This window comes from Cetorhinus maximus, chromosome 6 (assembly GCF_964194155.1).
Source record: "Cetorhinus maximus chromosome 6, sCetMax3.hap1.1, whole genome shotgun sequence".
Taxonomy (NCBI): domain Eukaryota; kingdom Metazoa; phylum Chordata; class Chondrichthyes; order Lamniformes; family Cetorhinidae; genus Cetorhinus; species Cetorhinus maximus.
Genome location: NC_135884.1, coordinates 65,773,778 through 65,799,845, shown reverse-complemented (window position 1 = coordinate 65,799,845; position 26,068 = coordinate 65,773,778). Strand labels below are relative to the sequence as shown.

Genomic DNA, 26,068 nt, shown 5'->3' with positions numbered 1-26,068 from the left:
GATGATTAACTTCCAACAACCACAACCATCTTTGTGCTAGGTCCAACTCTTGGAAAGTTTTCCTCCTGATTCTCATGGACTTTCATTTTGCTAGGACTCCTTGATGCCACACTTGGACCAATGCTGTCTTGATGGGAAGGGCAGGTACTCTTACCTCACCTCTGGAATTCAATTCTTTTGTTCATGTTTGGACCAAGGCTGTACTGAGGTCTAGAGCATGGTCTGGGTGGAACCCAACTGAGCAATGATGCACAGCTTATTGGTGAGTAAGTGCTGCTTGACAGCACTGTCGAAGAGACCTTCCAACATTTTGGTGATGATTGAGAGTAGACTGATGAGGTGGAAGTTGGCGGAATTGAATTTGTCCTGCCTTTTGTGAGGGGGCATACCTGGGCAATTTTCCACATTGTTGGGCAGATGCCAGTGTTGTAGCTGCACTGGGAGACCTTGGCTAGGGGCTTGGCTGATTCTGGAGCACAAGTCTTCATACTGCTGTTGAGATAAACTTTGCTGTGTCCTGTCCGCTGAGCCATTTCTTGATATCATGTGGAGTGAATCAAATTGACTGAAGACTGACATCTGTGGAGTCGGGAAGAAGCTAAGATGGATCATCTAGTTGGCATTTTTGGCTGAAGATGATTTCAGACACTTCAGCCTTGTCTTTTGCACTCATGTGCAGAGCTCCCCCATCATTGGACTGAACAGTTAGCTGTTTAGCGACTAAAAGATCAACGACTATGGAATTCACATGCCGTTTGCCTCCAGCTTCAAGAGAGAAAAACTATGACATTCTTCACCCAGTAGAATGTGAACCAAGAAATGATTAGTGAGAGTGCCCCAGATTGAATGACTTCCCTGCTGATTTTAACAAAATAAGTGTACCAAGAATGGCCATCTCAGTAAAGGTTTATTATCCCAGCACATGGGAACATAAAACTCAACAACATCAGTGACTTTCCCCCTCCCTAGCAAACACATACCTCATGTACACACATAAAGGTAGAAAATGTGTTAGAGGGTGTGCTATTATACTATGGCACTCCAGTGCAGTACTGAGCGAGTGCTGCATTGTCGGAGGTGCTGTTTTTTGGATGACACTTTAAAACGAGGCCCTGTCTGCTCTCTCAGGCGGATGTAAAATTTCCCATGTCATTTTTACGTAGAAAAGAAGGGGAGTTATCCCCGATATCCTGGCCAGCATTTATTCCTCAATCAACATTGCAAAACAGATGATCTGGCCACTGTCATAGTGATATTTGTGGGAGCTTGTTGTGTGCAATCTGACTGCCGTGTTTCCTACATTGCAACATGTAAATTTCAAAAGTAGTTCATTGTAGAGGGACGTGAAACATCTGGTGGTTGTGAAAGGCATCATCAAAATACAAATCCTTTTTTGACAGTTAATGTGTTGGACTAAATTCCTATCTGTGAACAAGAAAGAACTTGGCTTTATGTAGCGTAGTCCATATCATTGTAGTAACAAAGAAAGGCTGTTCCCATTAGCTGATGGTACAAAGATTAGGAAGACACAGATTTAGGTTTTGGGCAAGAGATTGGGGGGAATGTGAGGAGGAACTTTTTAATGCGGTGGGTGCTCATGGCCTGGAACTCACTGCCTATGAGGAAATGGAGTCGATGAATAACTTCAAAAGAAAATTGGATGGGGACTTGAAGGAAATAAGCTTACAGGGCTATGGGAATGGAGCAGGGGAATGGGTCTGATTGGATTCCTTTACAGAGAGCTGGTATTGGACTCGATGGGCGAGTGGCTTCCTTCTGTGCCAGAAACTATGACTCTATGAACTCAGAACATAAAAGTACTTTACAGAAAATTGAGTACACCTGACGTGAAGTCACTCCTATAATTTAAGAAACACAGCAGGCAGTTGGCCGATAGCAAGGCCCCACAAACAGCAATGAGAAAATGACCAGATCACCTGTTTCAGTGGATTATTGAGCAATAACTGTTAGCCAGGACACCAGGGAGAATGCCCCTACTCGTCTTCAAATAGAATCCTGACATTGTCTTGATTTACATCTCTTACCAAAGGCAGTGCCTGTCACACTGCCGCACTCCCTCAGCACTGCACTGGCGTGTCAGCCTAGATTATGCACTCAAATCTTTGGACTGGAACTTGAATTCAAGACTTTCTGACTCAGAAGTGCTGAGCCATTGAGTTATTATGCACAGAAGGAGGCCATTCATCCCATCGAGTCCATGCCAGCTCTCTGTGCCATGGCAGACACTAAAAACCTTCCTACTGTAATGGTGTTGTTAATCCGTTTAACATAAATGCTTTCGGACCTCTGAAAATAGTGGAGAGGGGAATTTGGTACCATTGCTTTAATGATTCATACAATAATGTGATATATTATTGTCGGCAGCATGAGAAAAGGCAATAAAGAAATGAAGGATACAATTTTAAAAGAGGGTACTAGAGCAAAAAGACCTGGGGTTATACTCCTTTGAGCAAACTATAATCATATTAACAAATTAATTAACAACCCCTTAAAGGGGCACTGTATCAAGAACAAAACTTTAAAGAAACTTATTAAATTAAAATAATGTTCCCAGGGATGATAATGCACTTCAGCCTCTGTGGCGTTGACCACTTGCCAAAGGCCTCAAGTGTACCAGTGGACATCGCATGTCCCCTGTCCAGGGCCACCTGGGTGCGGATGTAGTCATGGAAGAGAGGTAGGCAGTTGAGCCGCACGACCGCCTGAACCACCTGCTACCTGGATCTGTTTTTGGCCACTTTGGCCAGGCCCAGGTGCAGACCAGTGACGAAGTCCTCTGATCTACCGGCCACTCCCTCTGCAGCAGGTGGCCAAAGACCAGGAACGTGGAGTTGAAGTGCAAGCAAAGCTTGAAGCGCAGCCCCCTGAGATAGTGAAACAGGGGGTGCAGCCTTGCACAACCTACATATACATGGAACACTAACTCAAAGCCATAGAAATTACAGGTGGTCTGTGAGTCTGCAAACTGGCTCAGTCTATGATTGCACAGGACTGCTGTGTTCAACACCTTCCACATTCAATCCCCAATAGAAAAAGGGAGGACTCCCATATAGAGAGCCTCCCCACTGGGGGTCCCCTTCCTCCCGAGGGCTTTGGGGCGGAACGCCATGACACGTCCAGACTGTCGACAAGGGAGAGGAAGTGGGGTGTGTGCAGCAGCAGCCCATACAAGGGGCCCCTCCATGCAGAGTGGAACGGCACAAAGGGGATTTCTGCGAGACAGCTCAAGTTCTGGGGCTGAGGTTTATGAGGGAGGTTTTAGGATCCGGGGCCTATGAAAAATTCCATCCAAACTAGTGTCAGGGCAGGCAGGAGTGCTGCACAAGCTTGAGCTGTCTTGACACTTGGAGTGCAGTTGGGGTCGACCACCACGGACTTAAGGCTCTGGATGGCTTTGGCCTCAAGCTCGACATCCACCAGTGCACATCCAGCCCATTCCTCAGCCATACAGTCTCCAACTCTGCTCACCGCAGCAGCCCGAATCCTCTCTGCTGCCAGCCTCATGACTGGTGGGGGTGGGGATTCCTGAGCAGCGGCTCTTTGACAATAGCTGCTACTCCTGATGGGGGAGAGCTCTGGTAGGAGGCAATCATAGCAAAGACAGGCAGGGCCTGAATATGGAACCATCTGGGTGCGAAGGCACACCAATGCCTGGCCTAAGTAAGAGACTCAAAGTAGAGAAAGGCTTGAGCTCCTCCAGCACGGAGTCCATCTGCCATTGATTGATCAGGAGTCCTGAACATTTTTTTTATTCATTCATGGGATGTGGGCATTACTGGCTACGCCAGTATTTATTTGTCCAGAAGGCATTTTTAAGAGTCAACGAGATTGCTATGGGCCTGGAGACATGTAGGCCAGACCAGGTAAGGATGGCAGATTTCCGTCCCTAAAGGGGCATTCGTACAACGATCGACAATGGTTTCATTAGACTTTTAATTCCAGATTTTTATTGAATTCAAATTACACCATCTGCTGTGGTGGGATTCAAACCCAGTTCTCTGGAATAGTAGTCCAATGACAATACCACTGTGCCACTGCCTCCCCTATATTTTCCCCAGTTGATCTTGGCAGAGGAAATTGTTGACATTTACAAAGACAATGCCTCCAATAGTGAAGCACTCCCTCAGTGCTGCACTGGAGTGCCAGCCTTGGCTTTTGTACTCATGTCCTGGGCCTGAATTTATGGGATGGCGGGGTCTCGTTTCCCACTACAGTCATCTCATGTTAGAATGAGTATCAATGGCTGCAGGCGGGGCTTCCACCTCTCACTCGGGAGGAAGTCCCGCTTTCGAGAGCAGCCGGCCAATCTGATTGGTTGGCAGCTCTCCAGTCCCTGCGGTGACAGCGCCGCAGTGGACAGAAGAGGAACTACAGGGTGACGAGGAGCTTAAGTCTGGGGACTGGAAGCCCAGGTAAGTTCAGGAAGTCCCAGGGCAGGGAGGGTAGGGGAGACCTAAGGGGGCTGCGAAGGGGGCAATCGGGATGTCGGGGGAGGGGTCGGGATTGAGGGATTTCTGGAGGCCACCTTAAGAGTGGGGGGAGGCACCCAAATTCAGAAGGGGCTTTTGATGGAGGCACCCCCCCGCCACCCCACCTTCCCACCCGAGATGTAACTGATAAGACCATAAGACGTAGGAGCAGAAGTAGGCCATTCGGCCCATCGAGCCTGCTCCATCAATGAGATCATGGCTGAGCTGATAATCCTAACTCCCCTTTCCTGCCTTTTCCCCTTAACACTTGATTCCCTTAAAAATCTGTCTATCTCAGCCTTGAATATACTTAATGACCCAGCCTCTACAGCCATCTGAGGTAAAGAATTCCACAGATTCACTACCCTCTGAGAGAAGAAATGCCTCCTCATCTCTGTCTTACATGATTTTCAATCTTCCCTCACAGCAGCTCCTCCCACCAGCCTAAAAATTGGGGCTGGGCAGGAAATGGCCCTTAAGTGGCTAATAATTGGCTACTTAAGGGCACTCATTTGGGTAAAATCGTGTGTGCTCAGGGCAGGCGGGAACCCAGAGAGAATCCTATCCCTTCAATTTCACGGTCCCCCCACCCAAAAACCTGCCTGTGGGGGAACTTAAAATTCTAGCCCTGGATTGGGACTTGCCCACAGAACATTGTGACTCAGAGGTGAGAGTGTTATCAACTGTGCCACGGCTGAGACTCAATGTTGAGAGGAGATTTGATAAATCATAATCATAAGGGCTATGAACAGAGTGGATAGGGAGAAACTGTTTCCATCAGAAAAAGGATCAAGAACCGATATAAAGTGCTTTACAAAAGAATCTGAGGCAACATGAGGAAGATCTTTTTCACACAGCAAGTGGTTAGGATCTGGAATACACTACCTGAAAGTGTGGTGCAGGCAGATTCAATTGTGGCTTTCAAGAGGGAACTGGATAATTGCCGAAGAGGAGAGATTGCAGGGCTGCAGGGAAAAGGCCAGGGAGTGGACTGAGGTGCTGTTGCAGAGAGCTGGCATAGATATGATGGACTGAATGGTCTCCTGTTCTGTATCCTTCCTATGATTATATGATTCTCCAACAATGATTTCTACTCTGTCATTTTAGCTATAAGACTCTTGATTCATTCAGTCTATAATTTAAAATTATGTCTATTATACTGATCAGTGTTAATGGAACAATACACTCCAAACCAATGGTGCATTTAAACATCCATTGTTCATATACATGAAACAGTCTGACTGTAAATAAAAATAAATACTTTCATTTATATAGTGCCTTTCACAAACACAAGACATCCCATTGCACTGTTTAACCAATTAAATACTTTTGATTGTCTTTAGTAGGTCGACAATGAATTGCTCAGGATTTATTTTTCTCTGAGATTGACTGAGGTTTATATGCTGTCTCTTCTAGGAGAGTACACAAGTGCTGATTGCTGGGGGACATTGAGGATCATCATGTTTGGTTACCACTTGATTGAATGGGGCAGCATCGATGCTGGTGTTTTCCGAAAGATAACACAAAGCCTGAAAGAAATTGCAATCACGTTTTATGGGTAAATGGGTAGCTTTGGCAACATATTAAAGGACATTTAACCAGAGACTGATACGAATGATTATTGCATCATCAAATTATTGCCACGGGGCAAGGCTGAAGTGGATGCTGTTGATCTTTTATTGGGAAAGTAGAAAATGCTTGAAGGAGGGCTGGCACACTTATGACGGGCCAAACTGACTCATTTCTACAGTTGTGCAGCAGTATATAGCAGAGCGCAAAGCAGAATTCCAGCCAAGAATGTGTAGCAATCTGCTAGACGCACAGCACTTGAGATGTTAAGGAGCAGTGCTGACGGGAGATGGTATGAAGGACTGATATGAATCATTGAGCAACTGGTCTTCAATTCCCACAAGAATAGAGATGAGTTATAGTGCTACCTCATCAACTCACACCCACACGTAAATCCTAGTGCAGGATTAGAATCTGTGCATTTTAGATTCCTGGAATATTGACACAAGTCATGGGGGAGGTGGGGCCTGTAAAGGTCAGATGGGTTGTGGCTGAACAGTGCGGCAACAATGTCCTTGCAGGGCAATTTCTGAGTACTACTGGGGAGGGTTTAAACTAATGTGAAAGGGGGAATGAAAACTAGGAGGTAATATTAGAGAGGAGCACCAAGATGCATAGAGAATTAGGAGGAATGGTTGGTACTAAAGTAGGAAATAGTAAGGTATTGGGTCACAGAAGGAGGCCATTCTGCCCATTGAGTCCATGCCAGCTCTCTGTGAAGCAATTCAGGGCAGCAAGTTCCAGGTCATTATCACTCACAGCGTAAAAAAGTTCCTCATCACATTCACCCTACATCTCTTACCCAAAACCTTAAATCTGTGTCTCCCTAGTCCTTGTGCTATCAGCTAATGGGAACAATTTTTCCTCGTCTGCCTTATCTTGTCATAATCTTGTACACCTCTGTCAAACCTCCCCTCAATCTCCTTTGCTCCAAAGAGAACAATCCCAGCTTTTCCAACCTACCTTTTAACTGAAATGCGTCATTCCCGGAACCATCCTGGTAAATCGTTCTTGCACCCTCTTAAGGCCCCTCACACCCTTCCAAAAGTGTGGTGACCAAAAGTGGACGCAACACTCTAGTTGGAGCCTAACCAGAGCTTTATAAAGGTTCTGCATAACTTCCCGGCTTTTGCGCTCAATCTGCTGGATTTCTGTCTCCCTTAAAAGGCAGGAACTCTGTCGAGAACCAGTAAAATAAAGCTCGTGGAGCCAGAATTTTAAAAATCCCGCTCCATTTCCACTGCGTACCACTTTCCCTTAGGTGATAAAGGTTTGGGTTACGAGTCCACACACACGTCCTGTGATGTCAAGGTTGCCATTATAGAGGCAGAGGGGGAATTTGTTCTTCATCCCCCATGCTATTTTCTGTTGCAACGGGAAGGATATGGAAGCCTGTGGGAACCCCACTAGATCAGCCAGTTTGTGATCTTCAGGGAAGCATGCTGGGGAGTCGGGAACCTTTTGACTGGTAAATTTAACAGGTCTCGCCAATTCTTCCTCATACCCCTTCTGTCCCCTCCATTCCCCTTAATATCCTCTCCATACCTGCAACCACTACCATATCCCTTCCATTACCCCGATACCCCTTCCAACCCCCCCCATGTGACCTCCATATCCAGTCTTCCAGTATCCACTATGTACAGAACAATTGAGCCAGCGGCAAGTCTGGCAAGGCTTTGAAATTATCCTGAAACTGACACAGTAAGCAAAAAGGCTTTGAAAATCTCCTTTGAAAACAAACTGCTCATCTTACAAGCTCATTAAGGTTTAACTCAACCACAGCCATTCAATGAAAAAAGCTTTAATCCACTTAACACCTCTCAATCTTATCCAAATAAACAAACGTGCATTGAAAAAGTACATCAAAGAAAGAATAACTTATTACAACCCCTGGTGAACCAATTCCATTAGCCATTCTTGGAGCTCAGTCAAGCATTCATAATGAGACCATCTGGTAACTGTATCAACAGAAGCTGTTTGAACAGATGGCCAGACATTTTTTGTGATTGATTGATACTTTTTATGTGGTTGTAAGATGAGCTAAATGAAAGGATTTTACTCACTGGACTTGTTCTGAATGCACTTTTGAGATGATTTCCAAGATTTTGGAGATCACTTCTGCAACCTTGGAGTTTTCTTGCCTTTGATCTACACTTCCCAGCTGTCAGCCTTCACAGCAACAAGGCAGCTGCTGATACAGCTCTACCTTGTACCTCAGATAAGCAATAAGAGGAGCAGAAGCAGCACAAACAGCAGAGGAAGCAGCAGCAGCAGCATTCTCCTCAACAACTGCTGCTCCTCAGACCACCACCTTCTGAGGACATTTGAAGGATCCCTGGAATCATCACACTGCACAATTCCACCAGATTCTCAGCCGTCATGTTACATTGGCCATTACCTGTAGTGTGCTCATGCAGGGCCTGAGGCCTGTCTCCAAGGGTGAATGGCAACTGACTGGAGTGACTCTTGGTTCTGTGGTCCTCATTTGCAGGAAGGTAAAGGGAGGTTTTCCTTCATTGCGGACACCATTGGAGTTCATGGCAACACCATTAGAATCTGCAGCAGACCCTACCAAATAAAAAGCAATCAAGGACCTAAAGTGCCTCCACCTTTGGAAAAGCACAGGCAGCGGCTTTGATGGCAGGGTAAGATTGCCCTGCCTGCTTCTGAATCCCATTGTCACGTGGGTCAGAACCCTGCGCCATGTGGGAGACGTTGTGATTTTTCCCGGGGTGTTCAATTAACGGCCAGAGGGCGGCCTCATTGTCCAATTAAGGATGAAGGCAGTCTCTCGAAGTTGGATGAAGGGCCAATCAGAGGCCTCCCAGCTTGAAAACAGCAGTGGGCTGCGGTGGAAGGGATGTGAGGGAAAGGGTGACCTCTCCAACTTAATAAAGTTTAAATTAAAAAATGGCCTTTGCAGTCAGGACACCACAGTAGGGGGTGGAGATGTTGGGGGAGGTGGTGGTGGTGGCAGTCCCTCCACAGGGCGGCCCGTGTCTGTCACAGCACCTAGGCAGACAGGGAGAGCCTGGAGCATGGTCCCCCTGATCTTCTGCCAAGAGGCCGCCTCCAGGCAGCTAAACTGTCCCCAACCACCTCCAGGAAGAGTCATAGAGTCATAGAGGTCTACAGCACAGAAAAAGGCCCTTCGGCCCATCGAGTCTGCGCCGGTCAAACAAGTACCTAACTATTCTAATCCCATTTTCCAGCACTAGGGCCATAGCCTTGTATGCCATGGCATCGCAAGTGCACATCCAAATACTTCTTAAATGTTATGAGGGTTTCTGCTTCTACCACCCTTTCAGGCAGTGAGTTCCAGATTCCCACCACCCTCTGGGTGAAGAAATTCTTCCTCACATCCCCTCTAAACCTCCTGCCCCTTACCTTAAATCTATACCCCCTGGTTATTGATCGCTTCACCAAGGGGAAAAGTTCCTTCCTGTCTACCCTATCTATGCCCCTCATAATTTTATACACCTCAATCATGTCCCCCCCTTAATCTCCTCTGCTCCAGGGAAAATAACCCCAGTCTATCCAATCTCTCCTCAAAACTAAAACTTTCCAGCTCAGGCAACATCCTGGTAAATCCCCTCTGCACTCTCTCTAGTGCAGTCACATCCTTCCTATAATGCGGATTCCAGAACTGCACGTAATACTCCAGGTGTGGCCTAACCAGCAAATAATACAGTTCCAGCATAACCTCCCTGCTCTTATATTCTATGTCTCGGCTAATAAAGTCAAGTATCCCATATGCCTTCTTAACCACCTTATCTACCTGTCCCGCTACCTTAAAGGACCAGTGGACATGTACACCAAGGTCCCCCTGCTCCTCGGTACTTTCCAGGGTCCTACCATTCATGTGTATTCCCGTGCCTTGTTTGTCCTGCCCAAGTGCATCACCTCACACTTATCCGGATTAAATTCCATTTGCCACTGATCAGCCCATCTGACCAGCCCGTCTATATCCTCCTGTAATCTAAGGCTATCCTGCTCACTATTTACAACCCCACAAATTTTCATGTCATCCGTGAACTTACTGATCAACCCTCCTACATTCAAGTCTAAATCGTTTGTATAGACCACAAACAGCAAGGGACCCAACACTGATCCCTGTGGAACCCCACAGGACACAGGCATCCAGTCACAAAAACACCCCTCGACCAACACCCTCTGCTTCCTGCCACTCAGCCAATTCTGGATCCAATTTGCCAAATTGCCTTGGATCCCATGGGCTCTTACCTTCGTTATCAGTCTCCCGTGCGGGACCTTATCAAAAGCCTTGCTGAAATCCAAGTAGACTACATCAAATGCATTGCCCTCAGCTACATACCTGGTCACTTCTTCGAAAAATTCAATCAAATTGGTCAGACATGAGCTCCCCTTAACAAAACCATGCTGACTGTCCTTGATTAATCCCTGCCTCTCCAAGTGTAGATTAATTCTGTCCCTCGGAATTACTTCCAATAGTTTCCCCACCACTGAGGTTAGACTGACTGGCTTGTAGTTCCCTGGTTTATCCTTTCCTCCCTTCTTGAATAACGGTATCACATTGGCTGTCCTCCAGGCCTCTGGCACCTCTCCTGTGGCCAGAGAGGTATTGAAAATTATTGCCAGCGCCACTGCTATCTCCTCCCTTGCCTCACTCAACAGCCTGGGATACATTTCACCCGGGCCTGGAGATTTATCTACTTTTAAGCCTGCCAGACAACTTAGAACCTCCTCCTTTTCTATGTTAATTTCATTTTAAAAATTATATCACAGTCCTTCTGCCTGATTTCCATACCCACGTCGTCCCTCTCACTTGTGAACACTAACACAAAGTATTCATTTAGAACCCTACCTCCGGTTCCACACTCAAATTACCACTATAGTCCTTAATGGGCCCTACTCTTTCCCTAGTTATCCTCTTACTCTTAATGTACTTGTAAAATAACTTTGGATTTTCCTTTCTTTTACCTGCCAATGTTTTTTCATGCCTTGAGCCCTACTGGAAAATCCCAGACAGCCTCCTTTAATTGGCCTTAAGTGACCTTTAAGTCTTGTTGGCTACCCGCCGCATGCAGGCAGCTAGCCCCGTCACCCCACCATCCCACCTCCACAAAAAATACCCTGGGGGCTGAATAGAGCCAGGAAACTAGCATGCTGGCCGGCTGAGTTTATTTTAGCTTCAGAGATGCAGTCAGCAATGGATCCCTACCAGGAGTGCCTGCTGGCATGTGAGGTGAGCCACCTCAGTCCCAAGGACCTTTTGTAGAACCTTTTGAGCAGCTGACAAGCTCATTCCTGTGTCCCTGGTCCACAGGTTGAACCTAAGAGAAGATCTTGAATATGAGAACGAAAGGCATGTTTAGCCAACAACCGAAAGCGTGGTCCCCCGAGCTGGTCAGTATGGCTGATATCACCAGGCGTATTGACGCCAATGCTACACCGAGACTCTTGGAGGACCGGGAATTTAGAAACTCCAGTCATTGCGAGTCTTTGCCCCATGCAGACAGAGATTTCGCCTTTGGCAGGCCATTCAGACAGCCCTGTTGTAAGGATGAGAATCAGCACAACCATGTCCCTGTGGCACTTCAGAGTTACAACGTGAATGCGCTGGAAGGGTCATGGAGAAATGGTGCCAATGTTTGTAATAAAACAAATATAATGATACATGCTGCGAGAACCCAAATATAGTTTTGGATAAGAGGCTCTTCAAATCTTCCAAAAAAATCCTCCCAACACAATTATGTGTAACAGGGTGTGTTTAATAATAAATAGGATTGGTGGTACAAATCAGAACACAATGGCATTTCATCTCTTGTCTTTCACCTCACTCACTTCTCCTTCTATCCACTTTTGGGTCGAACCTTACACACCCAAATTCCCCTATCCAAGAAGGGAAGAGCCACAACTCCACCACCCAGACTCTCATGATTGTTGCAGCCCACCCCCCACCCCCACACCAGGAATTAGCTCCCTGGGTTCTCCAAATTGATCACCCTCATTTTGGCAGAAGATCCCCAGAAACCTCCTTTACATGTTTGTCTGATGTTTCTCCCAAAATTGATTGTGGGAGAAGGCTTGAGGAAGTTCCTGGCATTAGTCTCTAACAGCATATACGACACCTCAAAGTTGAATATTGACAAAGCATACATCAAAATATAAATAGAGAGTGACAATTCAGACAAATGTTTTGGCAATTGCATGAGGTGCCTTGGGATCGTTAACCTTTTTGAGTGGAATGTATCTCCCACCTACAAAGTTCTCTTCCTTTGAATAAGCATTGATGTCACTTGAGGTCACAATTGTTAAAGTAATCAAGCTATAGAGATAAAAGGTACAATCTTCTATTTTTCGGGGGGAGTGGTATTTGAGGACAAAGTATCCCAATCACTCAAGTTCCCCTCACACTACATTGCCTTATCAATAACCTCTGATCCAAAGTAAACAAACATTTGGAGAAACTTGACTGCAAGTAAGTCATACTATGGACTCAATGTAGATATTATACCCCATTGTGCTGCTCCACATTCATCCATTCTAGATTCCATCTTGTCCACATCCAATGGCATTTCCTCTGTTAACCCAGTATCACAAAGCAGCAAACAAGATCATGATAACTATTTTTATGAGGACAAAAAATGAGAGTTTTGCTGATGTTTCCTTGACTGCTCCTTCATGAAATCTTGCCTATATCCAATGTGGAAACATCATGGAGGCACCAAACACTGTGTCTTCTGGTCCCTTGGGAGCCTATAATAAAGGTCTAATGATTTCCCTATATTGGTCTTTGTGGCTAGGAGCTAGTTTGACCACAGTGCCTTTCTCTCCAGCAACCTAGGATGGCTTCTTAGTTTCATTAAGTCACCAAATATTTTTTGTCATATTTCTTTTTGGTGGCGTGTACTACGGAAAAGCGGACCTTTACTAGATGATGTGTATCTTCCAAAAACATTTTAAGACTTGCAATGCAGGAGCCAACAGTCCTTCAGGTCAAAAGAGGTAACCAAATTCCTTCCAATGAGGATAAATGCTGGTGCATGAGCTACACTGATATGAGGTGCAGCTCCGAAAATGGGCACATGCTTGAATTATTCAGTATGCTTCTGGCCACCACAGGCCCATATTGTACTCTGAAATGTTTGGTTCACTATCTCAGTTTGGTTCAATTTCTAGTGTCCCTGTTCCTTCTTCAGGGCCTGCATTTGTAAACAGTGCACCCCAATCAGACAGCACAGAAAAAAGACTTTCTCATCACTATCGCACAACTATGTCAGAATATCTTCATCTTTTTGGGAAAGAATTCATCAAATATCAATGAACCATAGTTACTGCTCAAGAATCAGGAAAGAGGTCCAATAAAGTTCAGCCCACTTTCCCCATGTGCTCCATTGGATCTGTCAGCTTTAGAGCAAACATTGTTTCTGTTGGAGCTCATTGTGAAACCTGACATGTACCTCACGACACTACATCACTAATACATTGCTCAACCTTATTGGTGAATCTATTGCATGTTCTTCACGATACCCAGGTGCCCACCCTTGGGACGGCCCAGGCATTTTCTCAGATTAGTGGCACGTAAATTTCCTGGCAAGTCTAGTTTAAGGGCTGCCTTCAATTTCAAATGGCTTATTCTGATAGTTAAGCACTCTTTACCCATCACCCCAGGTGGCTAGATGGATCAACTGAGCAAGAAACCATTACAAAGCATTAACTGTATAAATGAAGTTTAAGTGTCTACAGGTGGTGGGACGGGGTGGTGAGAGGTGCATTTATTGGATAATTGCATGTTCACATATAAAGGCACAATTAGCCTTCTGTGACTGGTGGGCACTACAGGAGTTGGTGTGTGCATCATCAGCCCTGGAAACACTGTTTAAATTTAATTTGCTAAGTTTCCTTTAAAGTTTTGTCTTATTGTTGCAGTGCCCCTTTAAAGAGCTGTTAACGTGTTCTTTTTTCACAAAGGACAATTTAATTTTATTTACAAAAATGGAGTATCACAGGTTTGCTTCTTCCAGGTGAAGACAGTAGAAAGTTGTTCAACACATGCTGCATTTCCATTTCATACAGCATCAAAACGCATCCTTGCTCCTTTTGTAACTTAGTCCAGCTTGACGAAGCCGATATCTTTAGCGTATTGTCTTAAGCACTGGCGGCACATGCTGAGGCCATATTTCCAGATCAGACCATGTCAGTCCGCACAGACCCGGCATGAGCAGAAGCCCTGGCCAAATTTCCTGGGGTGGGACCAGTAAAGCTGCTGATGATCTATGGCAGCTAGACTTAGTTTATTTGTTAATTGGCTTATTTATTGGTGTACTCAAAAGAGTATAAAGAGACAATTGTTGACACTGGTAGGGGGTTGTAGAGTTTTTTTATTCATTCACAGGACGTGGGCTTCGCTGGCCGGGCCAGCATTTATTGCCCATCACTAGTCGCCCTTAAGAAGGTGGTGGTGAGCTGCCTTCTTGAACCACTGCATTCCATATGGTGTGGGTACATCCACTGTTAGGGAGGGAGTTCCAGGATTTTGACCCAGCGACAGTGAAGGAACAGCGATATATTTCCAGGATGGTGTGTGGATGGTGGAGTTGGGATCTATACTGTGTAAAGATTGACTTCTGGTCTCCGCCTTCACCAACTGGCTGTGGGAAGTTTAACCTGAGGCACTGAGATCTGTAACACCCTGAAATGGAGTTCCACCAAGATCACCTCGGCCAGGATTTCCCGGTCAGCAAGGGGGGCGGGGCCCACTTGCCGACGTGTAAAATGAGGTGGGATGACGTCGGGCAGATCTCCTGACATCACCCCGCCCCATTTCAATTTTCAGGTCGGCGGGGGCTCAGCCGAATCAGCTGTGCGCCCCCCAACCTGTCAACGGCCAATTGAGGCCATTGACAAAGTAATTAATGTAATTAGTGGACCTGCCCATCCAACCTTAAGGTTGGCAGGCAGGCTGGGAGCCCTGGCGGGCATTGGAAAAAGCATGAAACCTCATTCACGGGCGGGATGAGGTTTCATGTAGGCTTTTGAAATTTAATAAAAGTGTAACTAAAAGTGATGGACAGTGTCACATGAGGGGACATGTCAGGGAATCTTTTTTTTCTGTTCTTAACATTTATTATTGCGGAGCCAATTTCCCTGAGGCAGCATTTAGCCTCAGGGAGATGAGTGCATGCGAAAGAGTGCACTCTTGGCTCAGGGAATTCCCCCCCCCACCCACAGCCTGCACAGGGAGCACATAGCGCTTCCATGCGGAAGTCATGCTGGGCAGGCCTTAATTGGCCCGCCCAGGTAAAATGGCGGCGCGCCCCCCAATTGCGGGCGCTGATCGGAGGTGCGCCTCCATGCGCCCATTTCTGAACTTCCCCCACCAAAGGGGGGAAAATTCTGCCCCTCAAAAAGTGTTCTTCCCACCCTAAATCTAGCAGTGCTATTGAAATCCATGAGGAATTCCATCCAACAAGCAGCCAGAAGCAAGGTGCTTGCAAAACATCTCATAACACACACACACACACACACACAAAAATCAGGCCTCAATGACAATAAAACAGTGAATGCATTCAAATAAATATAGAATAAGCAACATAATAAACAGCACAAAAACAAACTGTCTTAACAACAACTATAAAACAATAATTATAAAGTGACACCTTGAAAAAGCCTACTCTTACAGGCCAATGCTTGTTTCAAACTGCTGGTGAGAAGGCACAAAGATGCAGAGAGAGGGACTGGCTTAAATAATATTTCGAGCCTTAGTCAGGTCAATGTTGTCGATCAGCAGGACCTCAAAAAAATGCTGGTATTTTTCCTGGTCGCAATATACAGCTCCCAGCACCGCCCACCCACCTGCCCCTGATGGCCCGAGCATCCACTGTCCCGAGCTGGGCCTAGTAAAATCAAACCTGGTCTGTCAGCCGGGTAACTTTGCAAACGTATTCTAGTCACACCCCATAGCCACCAGGGGTCAGTGGATACCAGTTAGGAACAGGAACCATGTCCCCATTGTATTCCCTCTTTACTTAATCTCCATTGTTAGCTGTCTATTGCTAGTGGTATTGTACAACAGGATACAGCTAGGATAAGGTCAAGCTTCATCAGTGCACTGAAGGTCACTTGAGAGGAATAATAATTTATCACTTATAATCGGCACAGCATTTTACATAATGGATAAGGGCAAAAAGAAACATGGGGAAAGATGTCAGCTGAATGGTCCTAGCAACACGTAGTCGGCTGTGGCTTGCTTTATTCCTCTTGCTGCTGATGAAGCGAAATGCTCTTCTGACTGCCCGAGCTCTTGAGGCTGATGGCGAGGGTGGAGGAGTTGCTCTTCTTGCTGCAGGTCAGCTCGCTGATGGGCTGCTCGGTTTTGGCGCGCCTTGGGGAGCAGCAGAGGAAACGCTGCACCAGGTCGTGGAACAGCCGGCCAGTAAAGAACATGTAGATCCATGGGTTGCAGCAGCTGTTGAGGCTAGCCAGCAGCATGGCGATGACAAAAGGCCAATCTGTGGGAAGGTTAAAAGAAAAGTTCTGTTGATTCCTTTAATAATGACCGTCACCCTTTGTGTACAGACTCATAAGAACATAAGAAATAGGAGCAGGAGTTGACTATTCGGCCCCTCAAGCTTGCTTCACCATTCAATAAGATCGCTGCCGATCTGGTTGTGGCCTTAACTCCACTTTCCTTTCTCCCGTAGCCCTTGACTCACTTGTAGATCAAAAATCTATCTATCTCAGCCTTGAATATATTCAATGATCTAGTCTCCACTGCTCCCTGGGGTAGAGAATTCCAAAGATTAACAATCCTTTGAGAGAAGAAATTCCTCCCCGTTGCCATCTTAAATGGGAGACCCCTTATTTTGAAACTGTGTCCCCTTAGTTCTGGATTCCCCCAGGAGGTGAAACATCCTCTCAGCATCAGCCCTGTTGGGCCGCTCAGAACCTTATATGTTTCAATAAGGTCACCTCTCATTCTTCTAATCTACAATGAGTAGGGGCCCAACCTGCTCAACTTTTCCTAATAGGGCAACCCCTTCGTCCCAACAATCAACCTGGTGAACCTTCTCTAAACTGCCTCCAATACAAGTCTGTCCCTTGGGGATATATATCACCGTTATATGGGCAGAATTTTATGGCCCCGTTTTGGCGGGGACGGGGCCGTAAAATGCGGCGAGACATTCTAAGCCTCAATGACTTCAGCGGGAACATAAAATCCCGCTGTCGTAAAATTCTGCCCTATCTTTTACTCCACAAAGCCAGTTGGTGAACTGGAGCTAATCTTTACAAACCTCTGTATTTATTAACGGAGTAACATTATAAGCATACGCCTCCGAATCTAACAATCACCATTTTAGTCTCTGTCTGTTTAGAGGAGGAGTGCCTCGCTATGTAGTGTAAAATAAATGGAAACATTGTGGGATGTGGGTGTCGCTGGCTAATCCATTTAAGAATCAATCACAACCACATTGTAGGCCAGACCAGGTAAGGTCAGCATTAATGAACCAGATGGGTTTTTTGACAATCTACTGTGGTGGGATTTGGACCCAGGTCCCCAGATCGTTACCCTGGGTCTCTAGATTACCAGTCCAGTGACAATACCACTATGCCACTACCTCCCACTATGGAAATTTTTCATTTAATTTGTTTTGAAATTCTGGCTGATATATTAACTCTCATTTAAAGAGAGAGTGAGGGCCCAATGAATCCCTAGTTAATGCCTACCACTTGCATACAATTAAACACAATTAACAGATTCCCTTCTCCCTCTTTAAGTAAAAATTGAAGTTAATATGCACGACCAAAATGTCAAAATAAATTAAATCAAGAACCTTCATATTATGTACAAAGCAATACTTTGTGAGGGGTCCCTCCTCTAGTGTGAAGTGTCAGCTGTGGCTCAGTTGGTAGCACCCACGCCTCTGAATCACAAGGTTCCATTCCCACTCCAAGGGCAGAATTTTTCATATGGCGGGCAGGCTCAGCAGGAGTGGGCGGGGGCAGGCATGGAGCTGATCGGCTCCGTGCCGCCATTTTATGCGGGTGGGCCAATTAAGGCTGCCCAGCGTGAATGGTGGCTCCCGAGATCAGCGGAAAGGGTGGGCAGTGGCAGGAGGCCAATCTCCACCGGGTCCAATAGTGACCCAGCGGCCAATTCAAAAACGGCGCAGGCAGCTGTGCGAAGGCTGCCACTGATTTCGGTCAGGAGCTGCATGGTGGAGAACGTGGGAGAGCAGGCCAGGTGGGAGAGCAGGTCAGCGGGGCAGCCAGCCCCGAGGTCCTCCGATGAGTGACTCGCGGCCCTCCTCAAGGAGGTGGTAGCACACCGCGAGATCCTGGTCCCAAGGGATGGGAGGAGGAGGCCCCCCCCACCACCTAACAAAATGTGCCTGGGAGGAGGTGGCATCGCTGGTCAGCTCGCACCATGTGCTGAGATGCACCTGGGTGCAGTGCCGCCAGTGGTTTAATGATCTCCTGCGATCGGGAAGGGTGAGCACCGTGTTGACATGGGTCACTTAGCACAGCAGTTAATGTGGCCCCTCCCCACCCCCCCACCTCAGAATTTTGTTTTGTTTTTTTATTCATTCATTCCCGCAATGTGGGCTTCGCTGGCTGGGTCACCATTTATTGCCCATCCCTAGTTGCCCATGAGAGGGTGGTGCTGAGCTGCCTTCTGCATCCGCTGTATGTGGTGTAGGTACACCCACAGTGCTGTTAGGGGGCGAGCTCCAGGATTTTGACCCAGCGACAGTGAAGGAACGGCGATATATTTCCAAGTCAGGTTGGTGAGTGGCTTGGAGGGGAACTGCCAGGTGGTGGTGTTCCCATCTGCTGCCCTTGTCCTTCTAGATGGTAGAGGCTGTGGGTTTGGAAGTTCTTGGAGTGTGAGTGGCAAATGTCAATGAGGCAGCATCTGGGCAAGGGGGTGAGCCCTGGCTGCTTGGAGTGAGTGTCTTGCGGTTCCAGAGTCACGAATCGCCTGAGCCCTGCGAGGTATTCCTCAGGTGGGGTTGGCCAGGCTGCAATGGCAATGCAGGTACAGGGTGGACTAATCAATGCTCCTCTATACCATAACAATGCCGAGCGGCTGCAGACTGGCGGAGGATCACCCCACCTTCTCATCATCACCAGATACGAGCAGGAGGCTCTCGAGCTGGAGAGGCACCATGCACCCAGGTCAACCGGCTGCGGTGAGGTTGGGGTGCCAGTGGGAGGTAAGAGTGCCGTGCACTGAGGTCACAATGTCTGTCAGGGCAAACATTTCACTTTTGACTGTATATTGATTTCAGCCTCCAACATGGGTTGCCCATTGATAATGGAAGGAAGACCACATCCTGATCCGGGTGCCAGGTATGCACATTAACAGTGTAACGACTTCAACTAATCACATGTCCTTGTTCTTCCTTTCAGCCTCTCTGGACAACGCCCACACTCAGGAGGCAGAGGGACCGCCACTGACCCCTGAGGGCACAGGAGATATACACACACCAGTGTCACACCCCCTCAGCCAGGCAGGCACCAGCGCAGATACCTGCACCTCGGTGGGGATATGATCATCGGCTAGTATCTCGGTGCACAGCGGTGAGGGTACTTCACACTCACTCGAGGAGCAGGCGGAGGCAGAGAGTGCCCAGGGTGCCGGCAGTCGGAGGACTGCTGGGGAACAGGAACATGCTCAGTCAGTGGCTGATGATGGGCCTCTGGAGTCGTCCCTGATGCAGCAGATGCTGGAAGTCCAGCAGGGTGTGCGGGACGGTCTGACGGGGATACATGAGGGAATGTGTGCCATGGTCTCCATTGTGGAAGAGTCCATGTGGAGCATGAGGAGTGCAATGACCCTCATGGCCGAGCATACTGACTCCTCCATGGAGAGAGTGGCGACTGTCAAGGAGAGGCTGCTCCAGGAGAACAATCAGGGGTTCCTGGGGATACACTCAGACCTGCAAACCCTCACAGCGGCAATGACCTCAGGTGGTCAGTGTCAGTGTGGGAGATGGATTGGGAACCCAGTATCCCAGCTCGGTGCCCATCCATCAATGGTGAGCAGGGAGGTCCAAAGCGACCTGATGTTGGTACATGAGCTGCTTGTTGTCTCTGCGGGCTCCTCTCAGGGCACTCCGGATGAGGGCAGCAGCCCCTCCACTCCTCTTCCAGTAACCGTGGCATCTGATGAGGCTGCAGCGACTGGGGAAATGCCAACTGTGGCACTGGCCACTCCCTCCCAGGCGGGGCCAGCACAGGCTCCACTGGCCAGAGGACGCCCACCAAGGTCATCGAGGCCAACAGGACAGCAGAGTGAGCAGGCTGTCTGCAATGCCAGTGCCAGCGATGGGGGGAGCACCTAGACATAGCACCCACAAACTAAAACTTAAAGCACCTTAGGCACAACATGGACTTATCACTAGTGGTTTTCCTTTGCCCCACTTTTAAGTTATTGTTAAGTTGGTGTGATGTTCAACAACTTTTGATGTACTTTGATTTCTGTATGCCAAGCTGCAAATCATTAAATGTGTTTGTGTTTAACAAGCCTCTGGGTGCTTCATTAGTTCTGCAGGTGCAGGGTAACCCATGATGTTATGAGTGACTTGTTTGTCATTGAGCTTTATTGAAATGGCACATAGTGCATGTTGTTCACCAGGCAAATGTTCCTGTCAGGTATCGAGTATGGAGCCTTCAGCCCTGGCATGTGGTGGTGGTGGTTCATCTTTGGCAGGCTAGCTGAAGGACTGTTGGATCAAAGCCTCCCAGGTGTCCCTGCCTCCCTGGATGTTGCCCAGGTCAGCGTCTATCCCCTCAGTATTCTCCTGACCGTGCTCGTCCTCGGACTCACTACTGGACTCATCGTCTGCTGCCACAGCAACTGCATCTTCATCTTCTTCCTCCACTGTGTCCCCCCTTTCCAGCGCCAGATTGTGGAGAGCACAGCATGCAACCACTATCAGTGACACACAATCTGGGGGGCATTGCAGGCTGTCCCCTGAACGGTCCAGGCATCGGAAGCACATCTTGAGAAGACCTATCACTCTCTCTACCACGGCCACTTCTGGAGGCGTGGCTCCTATTGTACTTCTGCTCGGCCTCTGTTCTTGGATGGCGGAGAGGCGTCATGAGCCACCTTCTGAGGGGATAGCCCTTGTCACCCAGCAGCCATCCATCCAGCCGGGCTGGAGCACTGAAGAGCCCCGGCACCTGGGAGTGTCTGAGGATGTAGGCGTCGTGGGAGCTGCCTGGGTACCTTGCACAGACTTGTAGAATCTACATCCTGTGGTCACACACTATCTACACGGTCATGGAGTGGAAGCCCTTCCTGTCGACGAAGGCACCGGGCTCACCTGCTGGTACCTTGATGTCCACATGTGTACAGTCTATTGCACCCTGAACACGGGGGAAGCCAGCAATGGCCGCGAAGCCTCTGGCTCGTTCAGCCTGGCTGGCCTAGTCTGTACGGTAGTGAATGAAAGTCAATACCCGCTTGAACAGAGTGTCTGTCACCAGCTTGACACAAGTGTGGACAGCTGATTGGGAGACTCCACAAAGATCACCCACTGACCCCTGGAAAGAGCCGGAGGCATAGAAGTTGAGGGCAGCTGTGACCTTCAGCGCCACTGGCATGGGGTGTCCACCCACACAGTCCGAGCTGATCTCAGGGCCGATTTTTTGACAAATGGAGGTCACTGTCTCCCCTCAGAGACGGAGCCTCCTTCAGCACTGCACCTCGGACATATTGAGGTAGCTGCTTCGCCGCCTGTAAACCCTGGCAGCAGGATAGTGGCATCTTCTGCGGCCCCTTTCACCTTGGACTTCCTGTTGGCCCTGCACCCCTTGTGCCTTTGGCTCCCACAGGTCGCTCCCCTGGAAGCTGCATTGGGACACCTGGCCTCCTCTCCCTTCTGCCCCTCTCTTCTTCCTCAGAGGAAGTGCCTCCAGCGGAGACCACAATCCCCATTCCCAGGGTAAGGGAAGGCTGTCTGATACCTGGAAGGCCCCAAGTGGTATGAGTCCTCTGGAGTCCTGAACTGAAGCCTGTTATTTCTGTCAAAGCAGCTCTGAAGCAAAATGAAGTTGTCCTGTTCACACAAGCAAGTAGCAGTAAGTTATAATCTAAAGTTTTAAAAACTCACATTAGCGAGCCCACCCACCCACCCGCCGGTGGATGGGGTTTTTGAAAATGTCTCCTACCCGCCTGCCCGTTGCGCCCGTGCAACGCACTGAAAATCGCACGGGCTGCAAAAAAATCATCTTCAATTACTGCCTCAAGGGCCTTAACTGCCCCGTTAATTAATGGCGGGCGCACATCCGAACTCATAGCGCGCCCGCCTTCCGAAATATCTCAATGGCGACGTCATCGTGCGTCATTTTACGCGTCGACGTGTCGGGCCTGCCCCCACACGCCAACTGAAAAATTCTGCCCCAGGGCTCGAGTGCACAAAATCAAGGCTAGCACTCCAGTGCAATACCGAGGGAGTGCTGAACTGTCAGAGATGAGGTGTTAAACTGAGGTCCCATCTGCCCGCTCAGAGTTAGGCTGTTCAGGGGTGATGTCAGGAAGCACTTCTTCACACAAAGGATGGTGGAGATTTGGAACTCTCTCTTCCAAAAAGCTGCCCAGGCTGGGGATCTGTTGAAAATCTCAGTAGATTTTTGTTAGGACAAGAGCAAAGGCCAGTGCAACCACTAGGCAAACTCGGTGGTCACCTAGAGTGGCAAAATTTGGAGGTTGGGGAAGGAGGCAAAAAACGGAATGGACTATTGAGGAAACTACATAAGTAAACAGACAGGCTTCAGGATTGAGAATGAAAGGTCGAGATCCACTGATACACATCCACATATACTGACATACATATGGGTTTCCATGTATTTACAAGGTCCTTCCCGAAATTTCATATCATATTCCTCATTCTGTTTTTATGCAACAGTTTTTCAAATTTGTACATCTATGTGACTATTCCAAAACTGTGAACAAGTAAATAATATCAAAGAACATAATTTAATCCAGCCCACTCAATTGTAATGATTATTGATCGTGTAAATTGCATATAATGTGATCTAGTTACTATTGCAGGACACATAGTATTACATCATGTGAGCCATATTACACATTAAAATGTACATTTCTTCTAGCACATATCCTGTGAATGTACAATCGGCATCATAATATTCTCTTCTTTGTAAAATAAATCTGTAGTTATAAATGCAGAATTTTTATTCATGCTAATGCACAATATTCATTTTCATAAGTTAATTGTTGGGGGCGTAAACGCAAGGCTGATGGTTCACCTACAGTGCCTCATACCACCAGCCCTGATATAAAGAGCTTTGGAACCAAGACGTGTTGGAGTTAAGATGGGAGGTAAGATCAGCCGTGATCTAACTGAATGGCAGAATAGGTTTGAGGGGCTGAATGGCCTACATTTGCTCCTATATTCTGTGCTATATGACTCTACGATACTACACAGCTTATAGACTCGTGTGCAAAACCATTCTGCCTCCAAAGTAGCCATCAGGCGCCCTCTGGTGGTCACATGATGTGACTAAACAGTTGAATTTAAAGATCTTTTTGCGATTTGCATCATGTCATATGATTTTCAGATCTTCATTAACCCTAGTGTCGGTTTGGTCAAGTAAGGGAAGGGAAAACTATCTGATAATGGTTCTGAAACTTCCTCAACTTCTTCATTCACATTTTCCTGTCCATCTTGACCAGACCATACCAGGAATTCTGTGTCCAGTTTTGAGGTTATATTGTCTTGGAGGGAGTGCAGATTCGCCAGAATGATAGCAGGTCTAAAAGGGTTACATTATCCGGACATCTGTACACTAGAGGCTGAATTTTTGGGTCCTTTCTTATTCTCCAACCCCACTTCCTGTATTACTCTCAATCACCGGATCCCGGGTCATTCTCTAACCCCAGACCCTGGGTCACTCTCTAACCCCAGACCCTGGGTCACTCTCTAACCCCTGATCCTGGGTCACTCTCTAACCCCAGACCCTGGGTCACTCTCTAACCCCAGACACTGGGTCACTCTCTATCCCCAGATCCTGGGTCACTCTCTAACCCCAGATCCTTGGTCACTCTCTATCCCCAGACCCTGGGTCACTCTCTAACCCCAGACCCTGGGTCACTCTCTAACCCCAGACACTGGGTCACTCTCTAACCCCAGACCCTGGGTCACTCTCTAACCCGTGACCCTGGGTCACTCTCTAACCCGTGACCCTGGGTCACTCTCTATCCCCAGACCCTGGGTCACTCTCTAACCCCAGACACTGGGTCACTCTCTAACCCCAGATCCTTGGTCACTCTCTATCCCCAGATCCTGGGTCACTCTCTAACCCCAGACACTGGGTCACTCTCTAACCCCAGATCCTTGGTCACTCTCTAACCCGTGACCCTGGGTCACTCTCTAACCCCAGACCCTGGGTCACTCTCTAACCCCAGATCCTTGGTCACTCTCTATCCCCAGACCCTGGGTCACTCTCTAACCCCAGACACTGGGTCACTCTCTAACCCCTGATCCTTGGTCACTCTCTATCCCCAGACCCTGGGTCACTCTCTAACCCCAGATCCTGGGTCACTCTCTAACCCCAGACCCTGGGTCACTCTCTAACCCCAGACCCTGGGTCACTCTCTAACCCCAGACCCTGGGTCATTCTCTAACCCCTGATCCTGGGTCACTCTCTATCCCCAGACCCTGGGTCACTCTCTAACCCCAGATCCTGGGTCACTCTCTATCCCCAGACCCTGGGTCACTCTCTAACCCCTGATCCTGGGTCACTCTCTAACCCGTGACCCTGGGTCACTCTCTAACCCCAGATCCTGGGTCACTCTCTAACCCCAGACCCTGGGTCACTCTCTAACCCCAGATCCTGGGTCACTCTCTATCCCCAGACACTGGGTCACTCTCTAACCCGTGACCCTGGGTCACTCTCTAACCCCAGACCCTGGGTCACTCTCTAACCCCAGACCCTGGGTCACTCTCTAACCCGTGACCCTGGGTCACTCTCTAACCCCAGACCCTGGGTCACTCTCTAACCCCAGACCCTGGGTCACTCTCTAACCCCAGATCCTGGGTCACTCTCTAACCCCAGACACTGGGTCACTCTCTATCCCCAGACCCTGGGTCACTCTCTAACCCCAGACCCTGGGTCACTCTCTAACCCCTGATCCTGGGTCACTCTCTAACTCCATGCCCTGGGTCACTCTCTATCCCCAGACCCTGGGTCACTCTCTAACCCCAGACCCTGGGTCACTCTCTAACCCCAAATCCTGGGTCACTCTCTATCCCCAGACCTTGGGTCACTCTCTAACCCCAGACCCTGGGTCACTCTCTAACCCCAGATCCTTGGTCACTCTCTAACCCGTGACCCTGGGTCACTCTCTAACCCCAGATCCTGGGTCACTCTCTAACCCCAGACCTTGGGTCACTCTCTAACCCCAGACCCTGGGTCACTCTCTATCCCCAGACCCTGGGTCACTCTCTAACCCCAGACCCTGGGTCACTGTCTAACCCCAGACCCTGGGTCACTCTCTATCCCCAGACCCTGGGTCACTCTCTAACCCTAGACTCTGGGTCACTCTCTAACCCCAGATCCTGGGTCACTCTCTAACCCCAGACACTGGGTCACTCTCTAACCCCAGATCCTGGGTCATTCTCTAACCCCAGATCCTGGGTCACTCTCTAACCCGTGACACTGGGTCACTCACTAACCCGTGACCCTGGGTCACTCTCTAACCCGTGACACTGGGTCACTCTCTAACCCGTGACACTGGGTCACTCTCTAACCCGTGACCCTGGGTCACTCTCTAACCCGTGACACTGGGTCACTCTCTAACCCGTGACACTGGGTCACTCTCTAACCCGTGACCCTGGGTCACTCTCTAACCCGTGACACTGGGTCACTCTCTAACCCGTGACCCTGGGTCACTCTCTAACCCGTGACACTGGGTCACTCTCTAACCCGTGACCCTGGGTCACTCTCTAACCCGTGACCCTGGGTCACTATTTTTGTTTCTATTAATGAGCACA

At 48.2% G+C, this 26,068-nt stretch overlaps 1 protein-coding gene and 1 pseudogene across 1 annotated transcript in view; both read right to left on the bottom strand.

Moving 5' to 3' along the window:
• Positions 1–11,794: 11,794 nt before the first annotated feature.
• On the bottom strand, positions 11,795–16,080 carry LOC144682284 (small ribosomal subunit protein uS14 pseudogene; annotated as a pseudogene).
• Positions 15,273–26,068, bottom strand: part of oxtra (oxytocin receptor a) — a 42,456-nt gene continuing 31,660 nt past the window's right edge. The window contains exon 3 of the mRNA XM_078543800.1: positions 15,273–16,552. Within this exon, the coding sequence (XP_078399926.1) occupies positions 16,293–16,552 (260 nt within the window). The 3' untranslated portion in view covers positions 15,273–16,292. The remainder of the gene's footprint in view (positions 16,553–26,068) is intronic.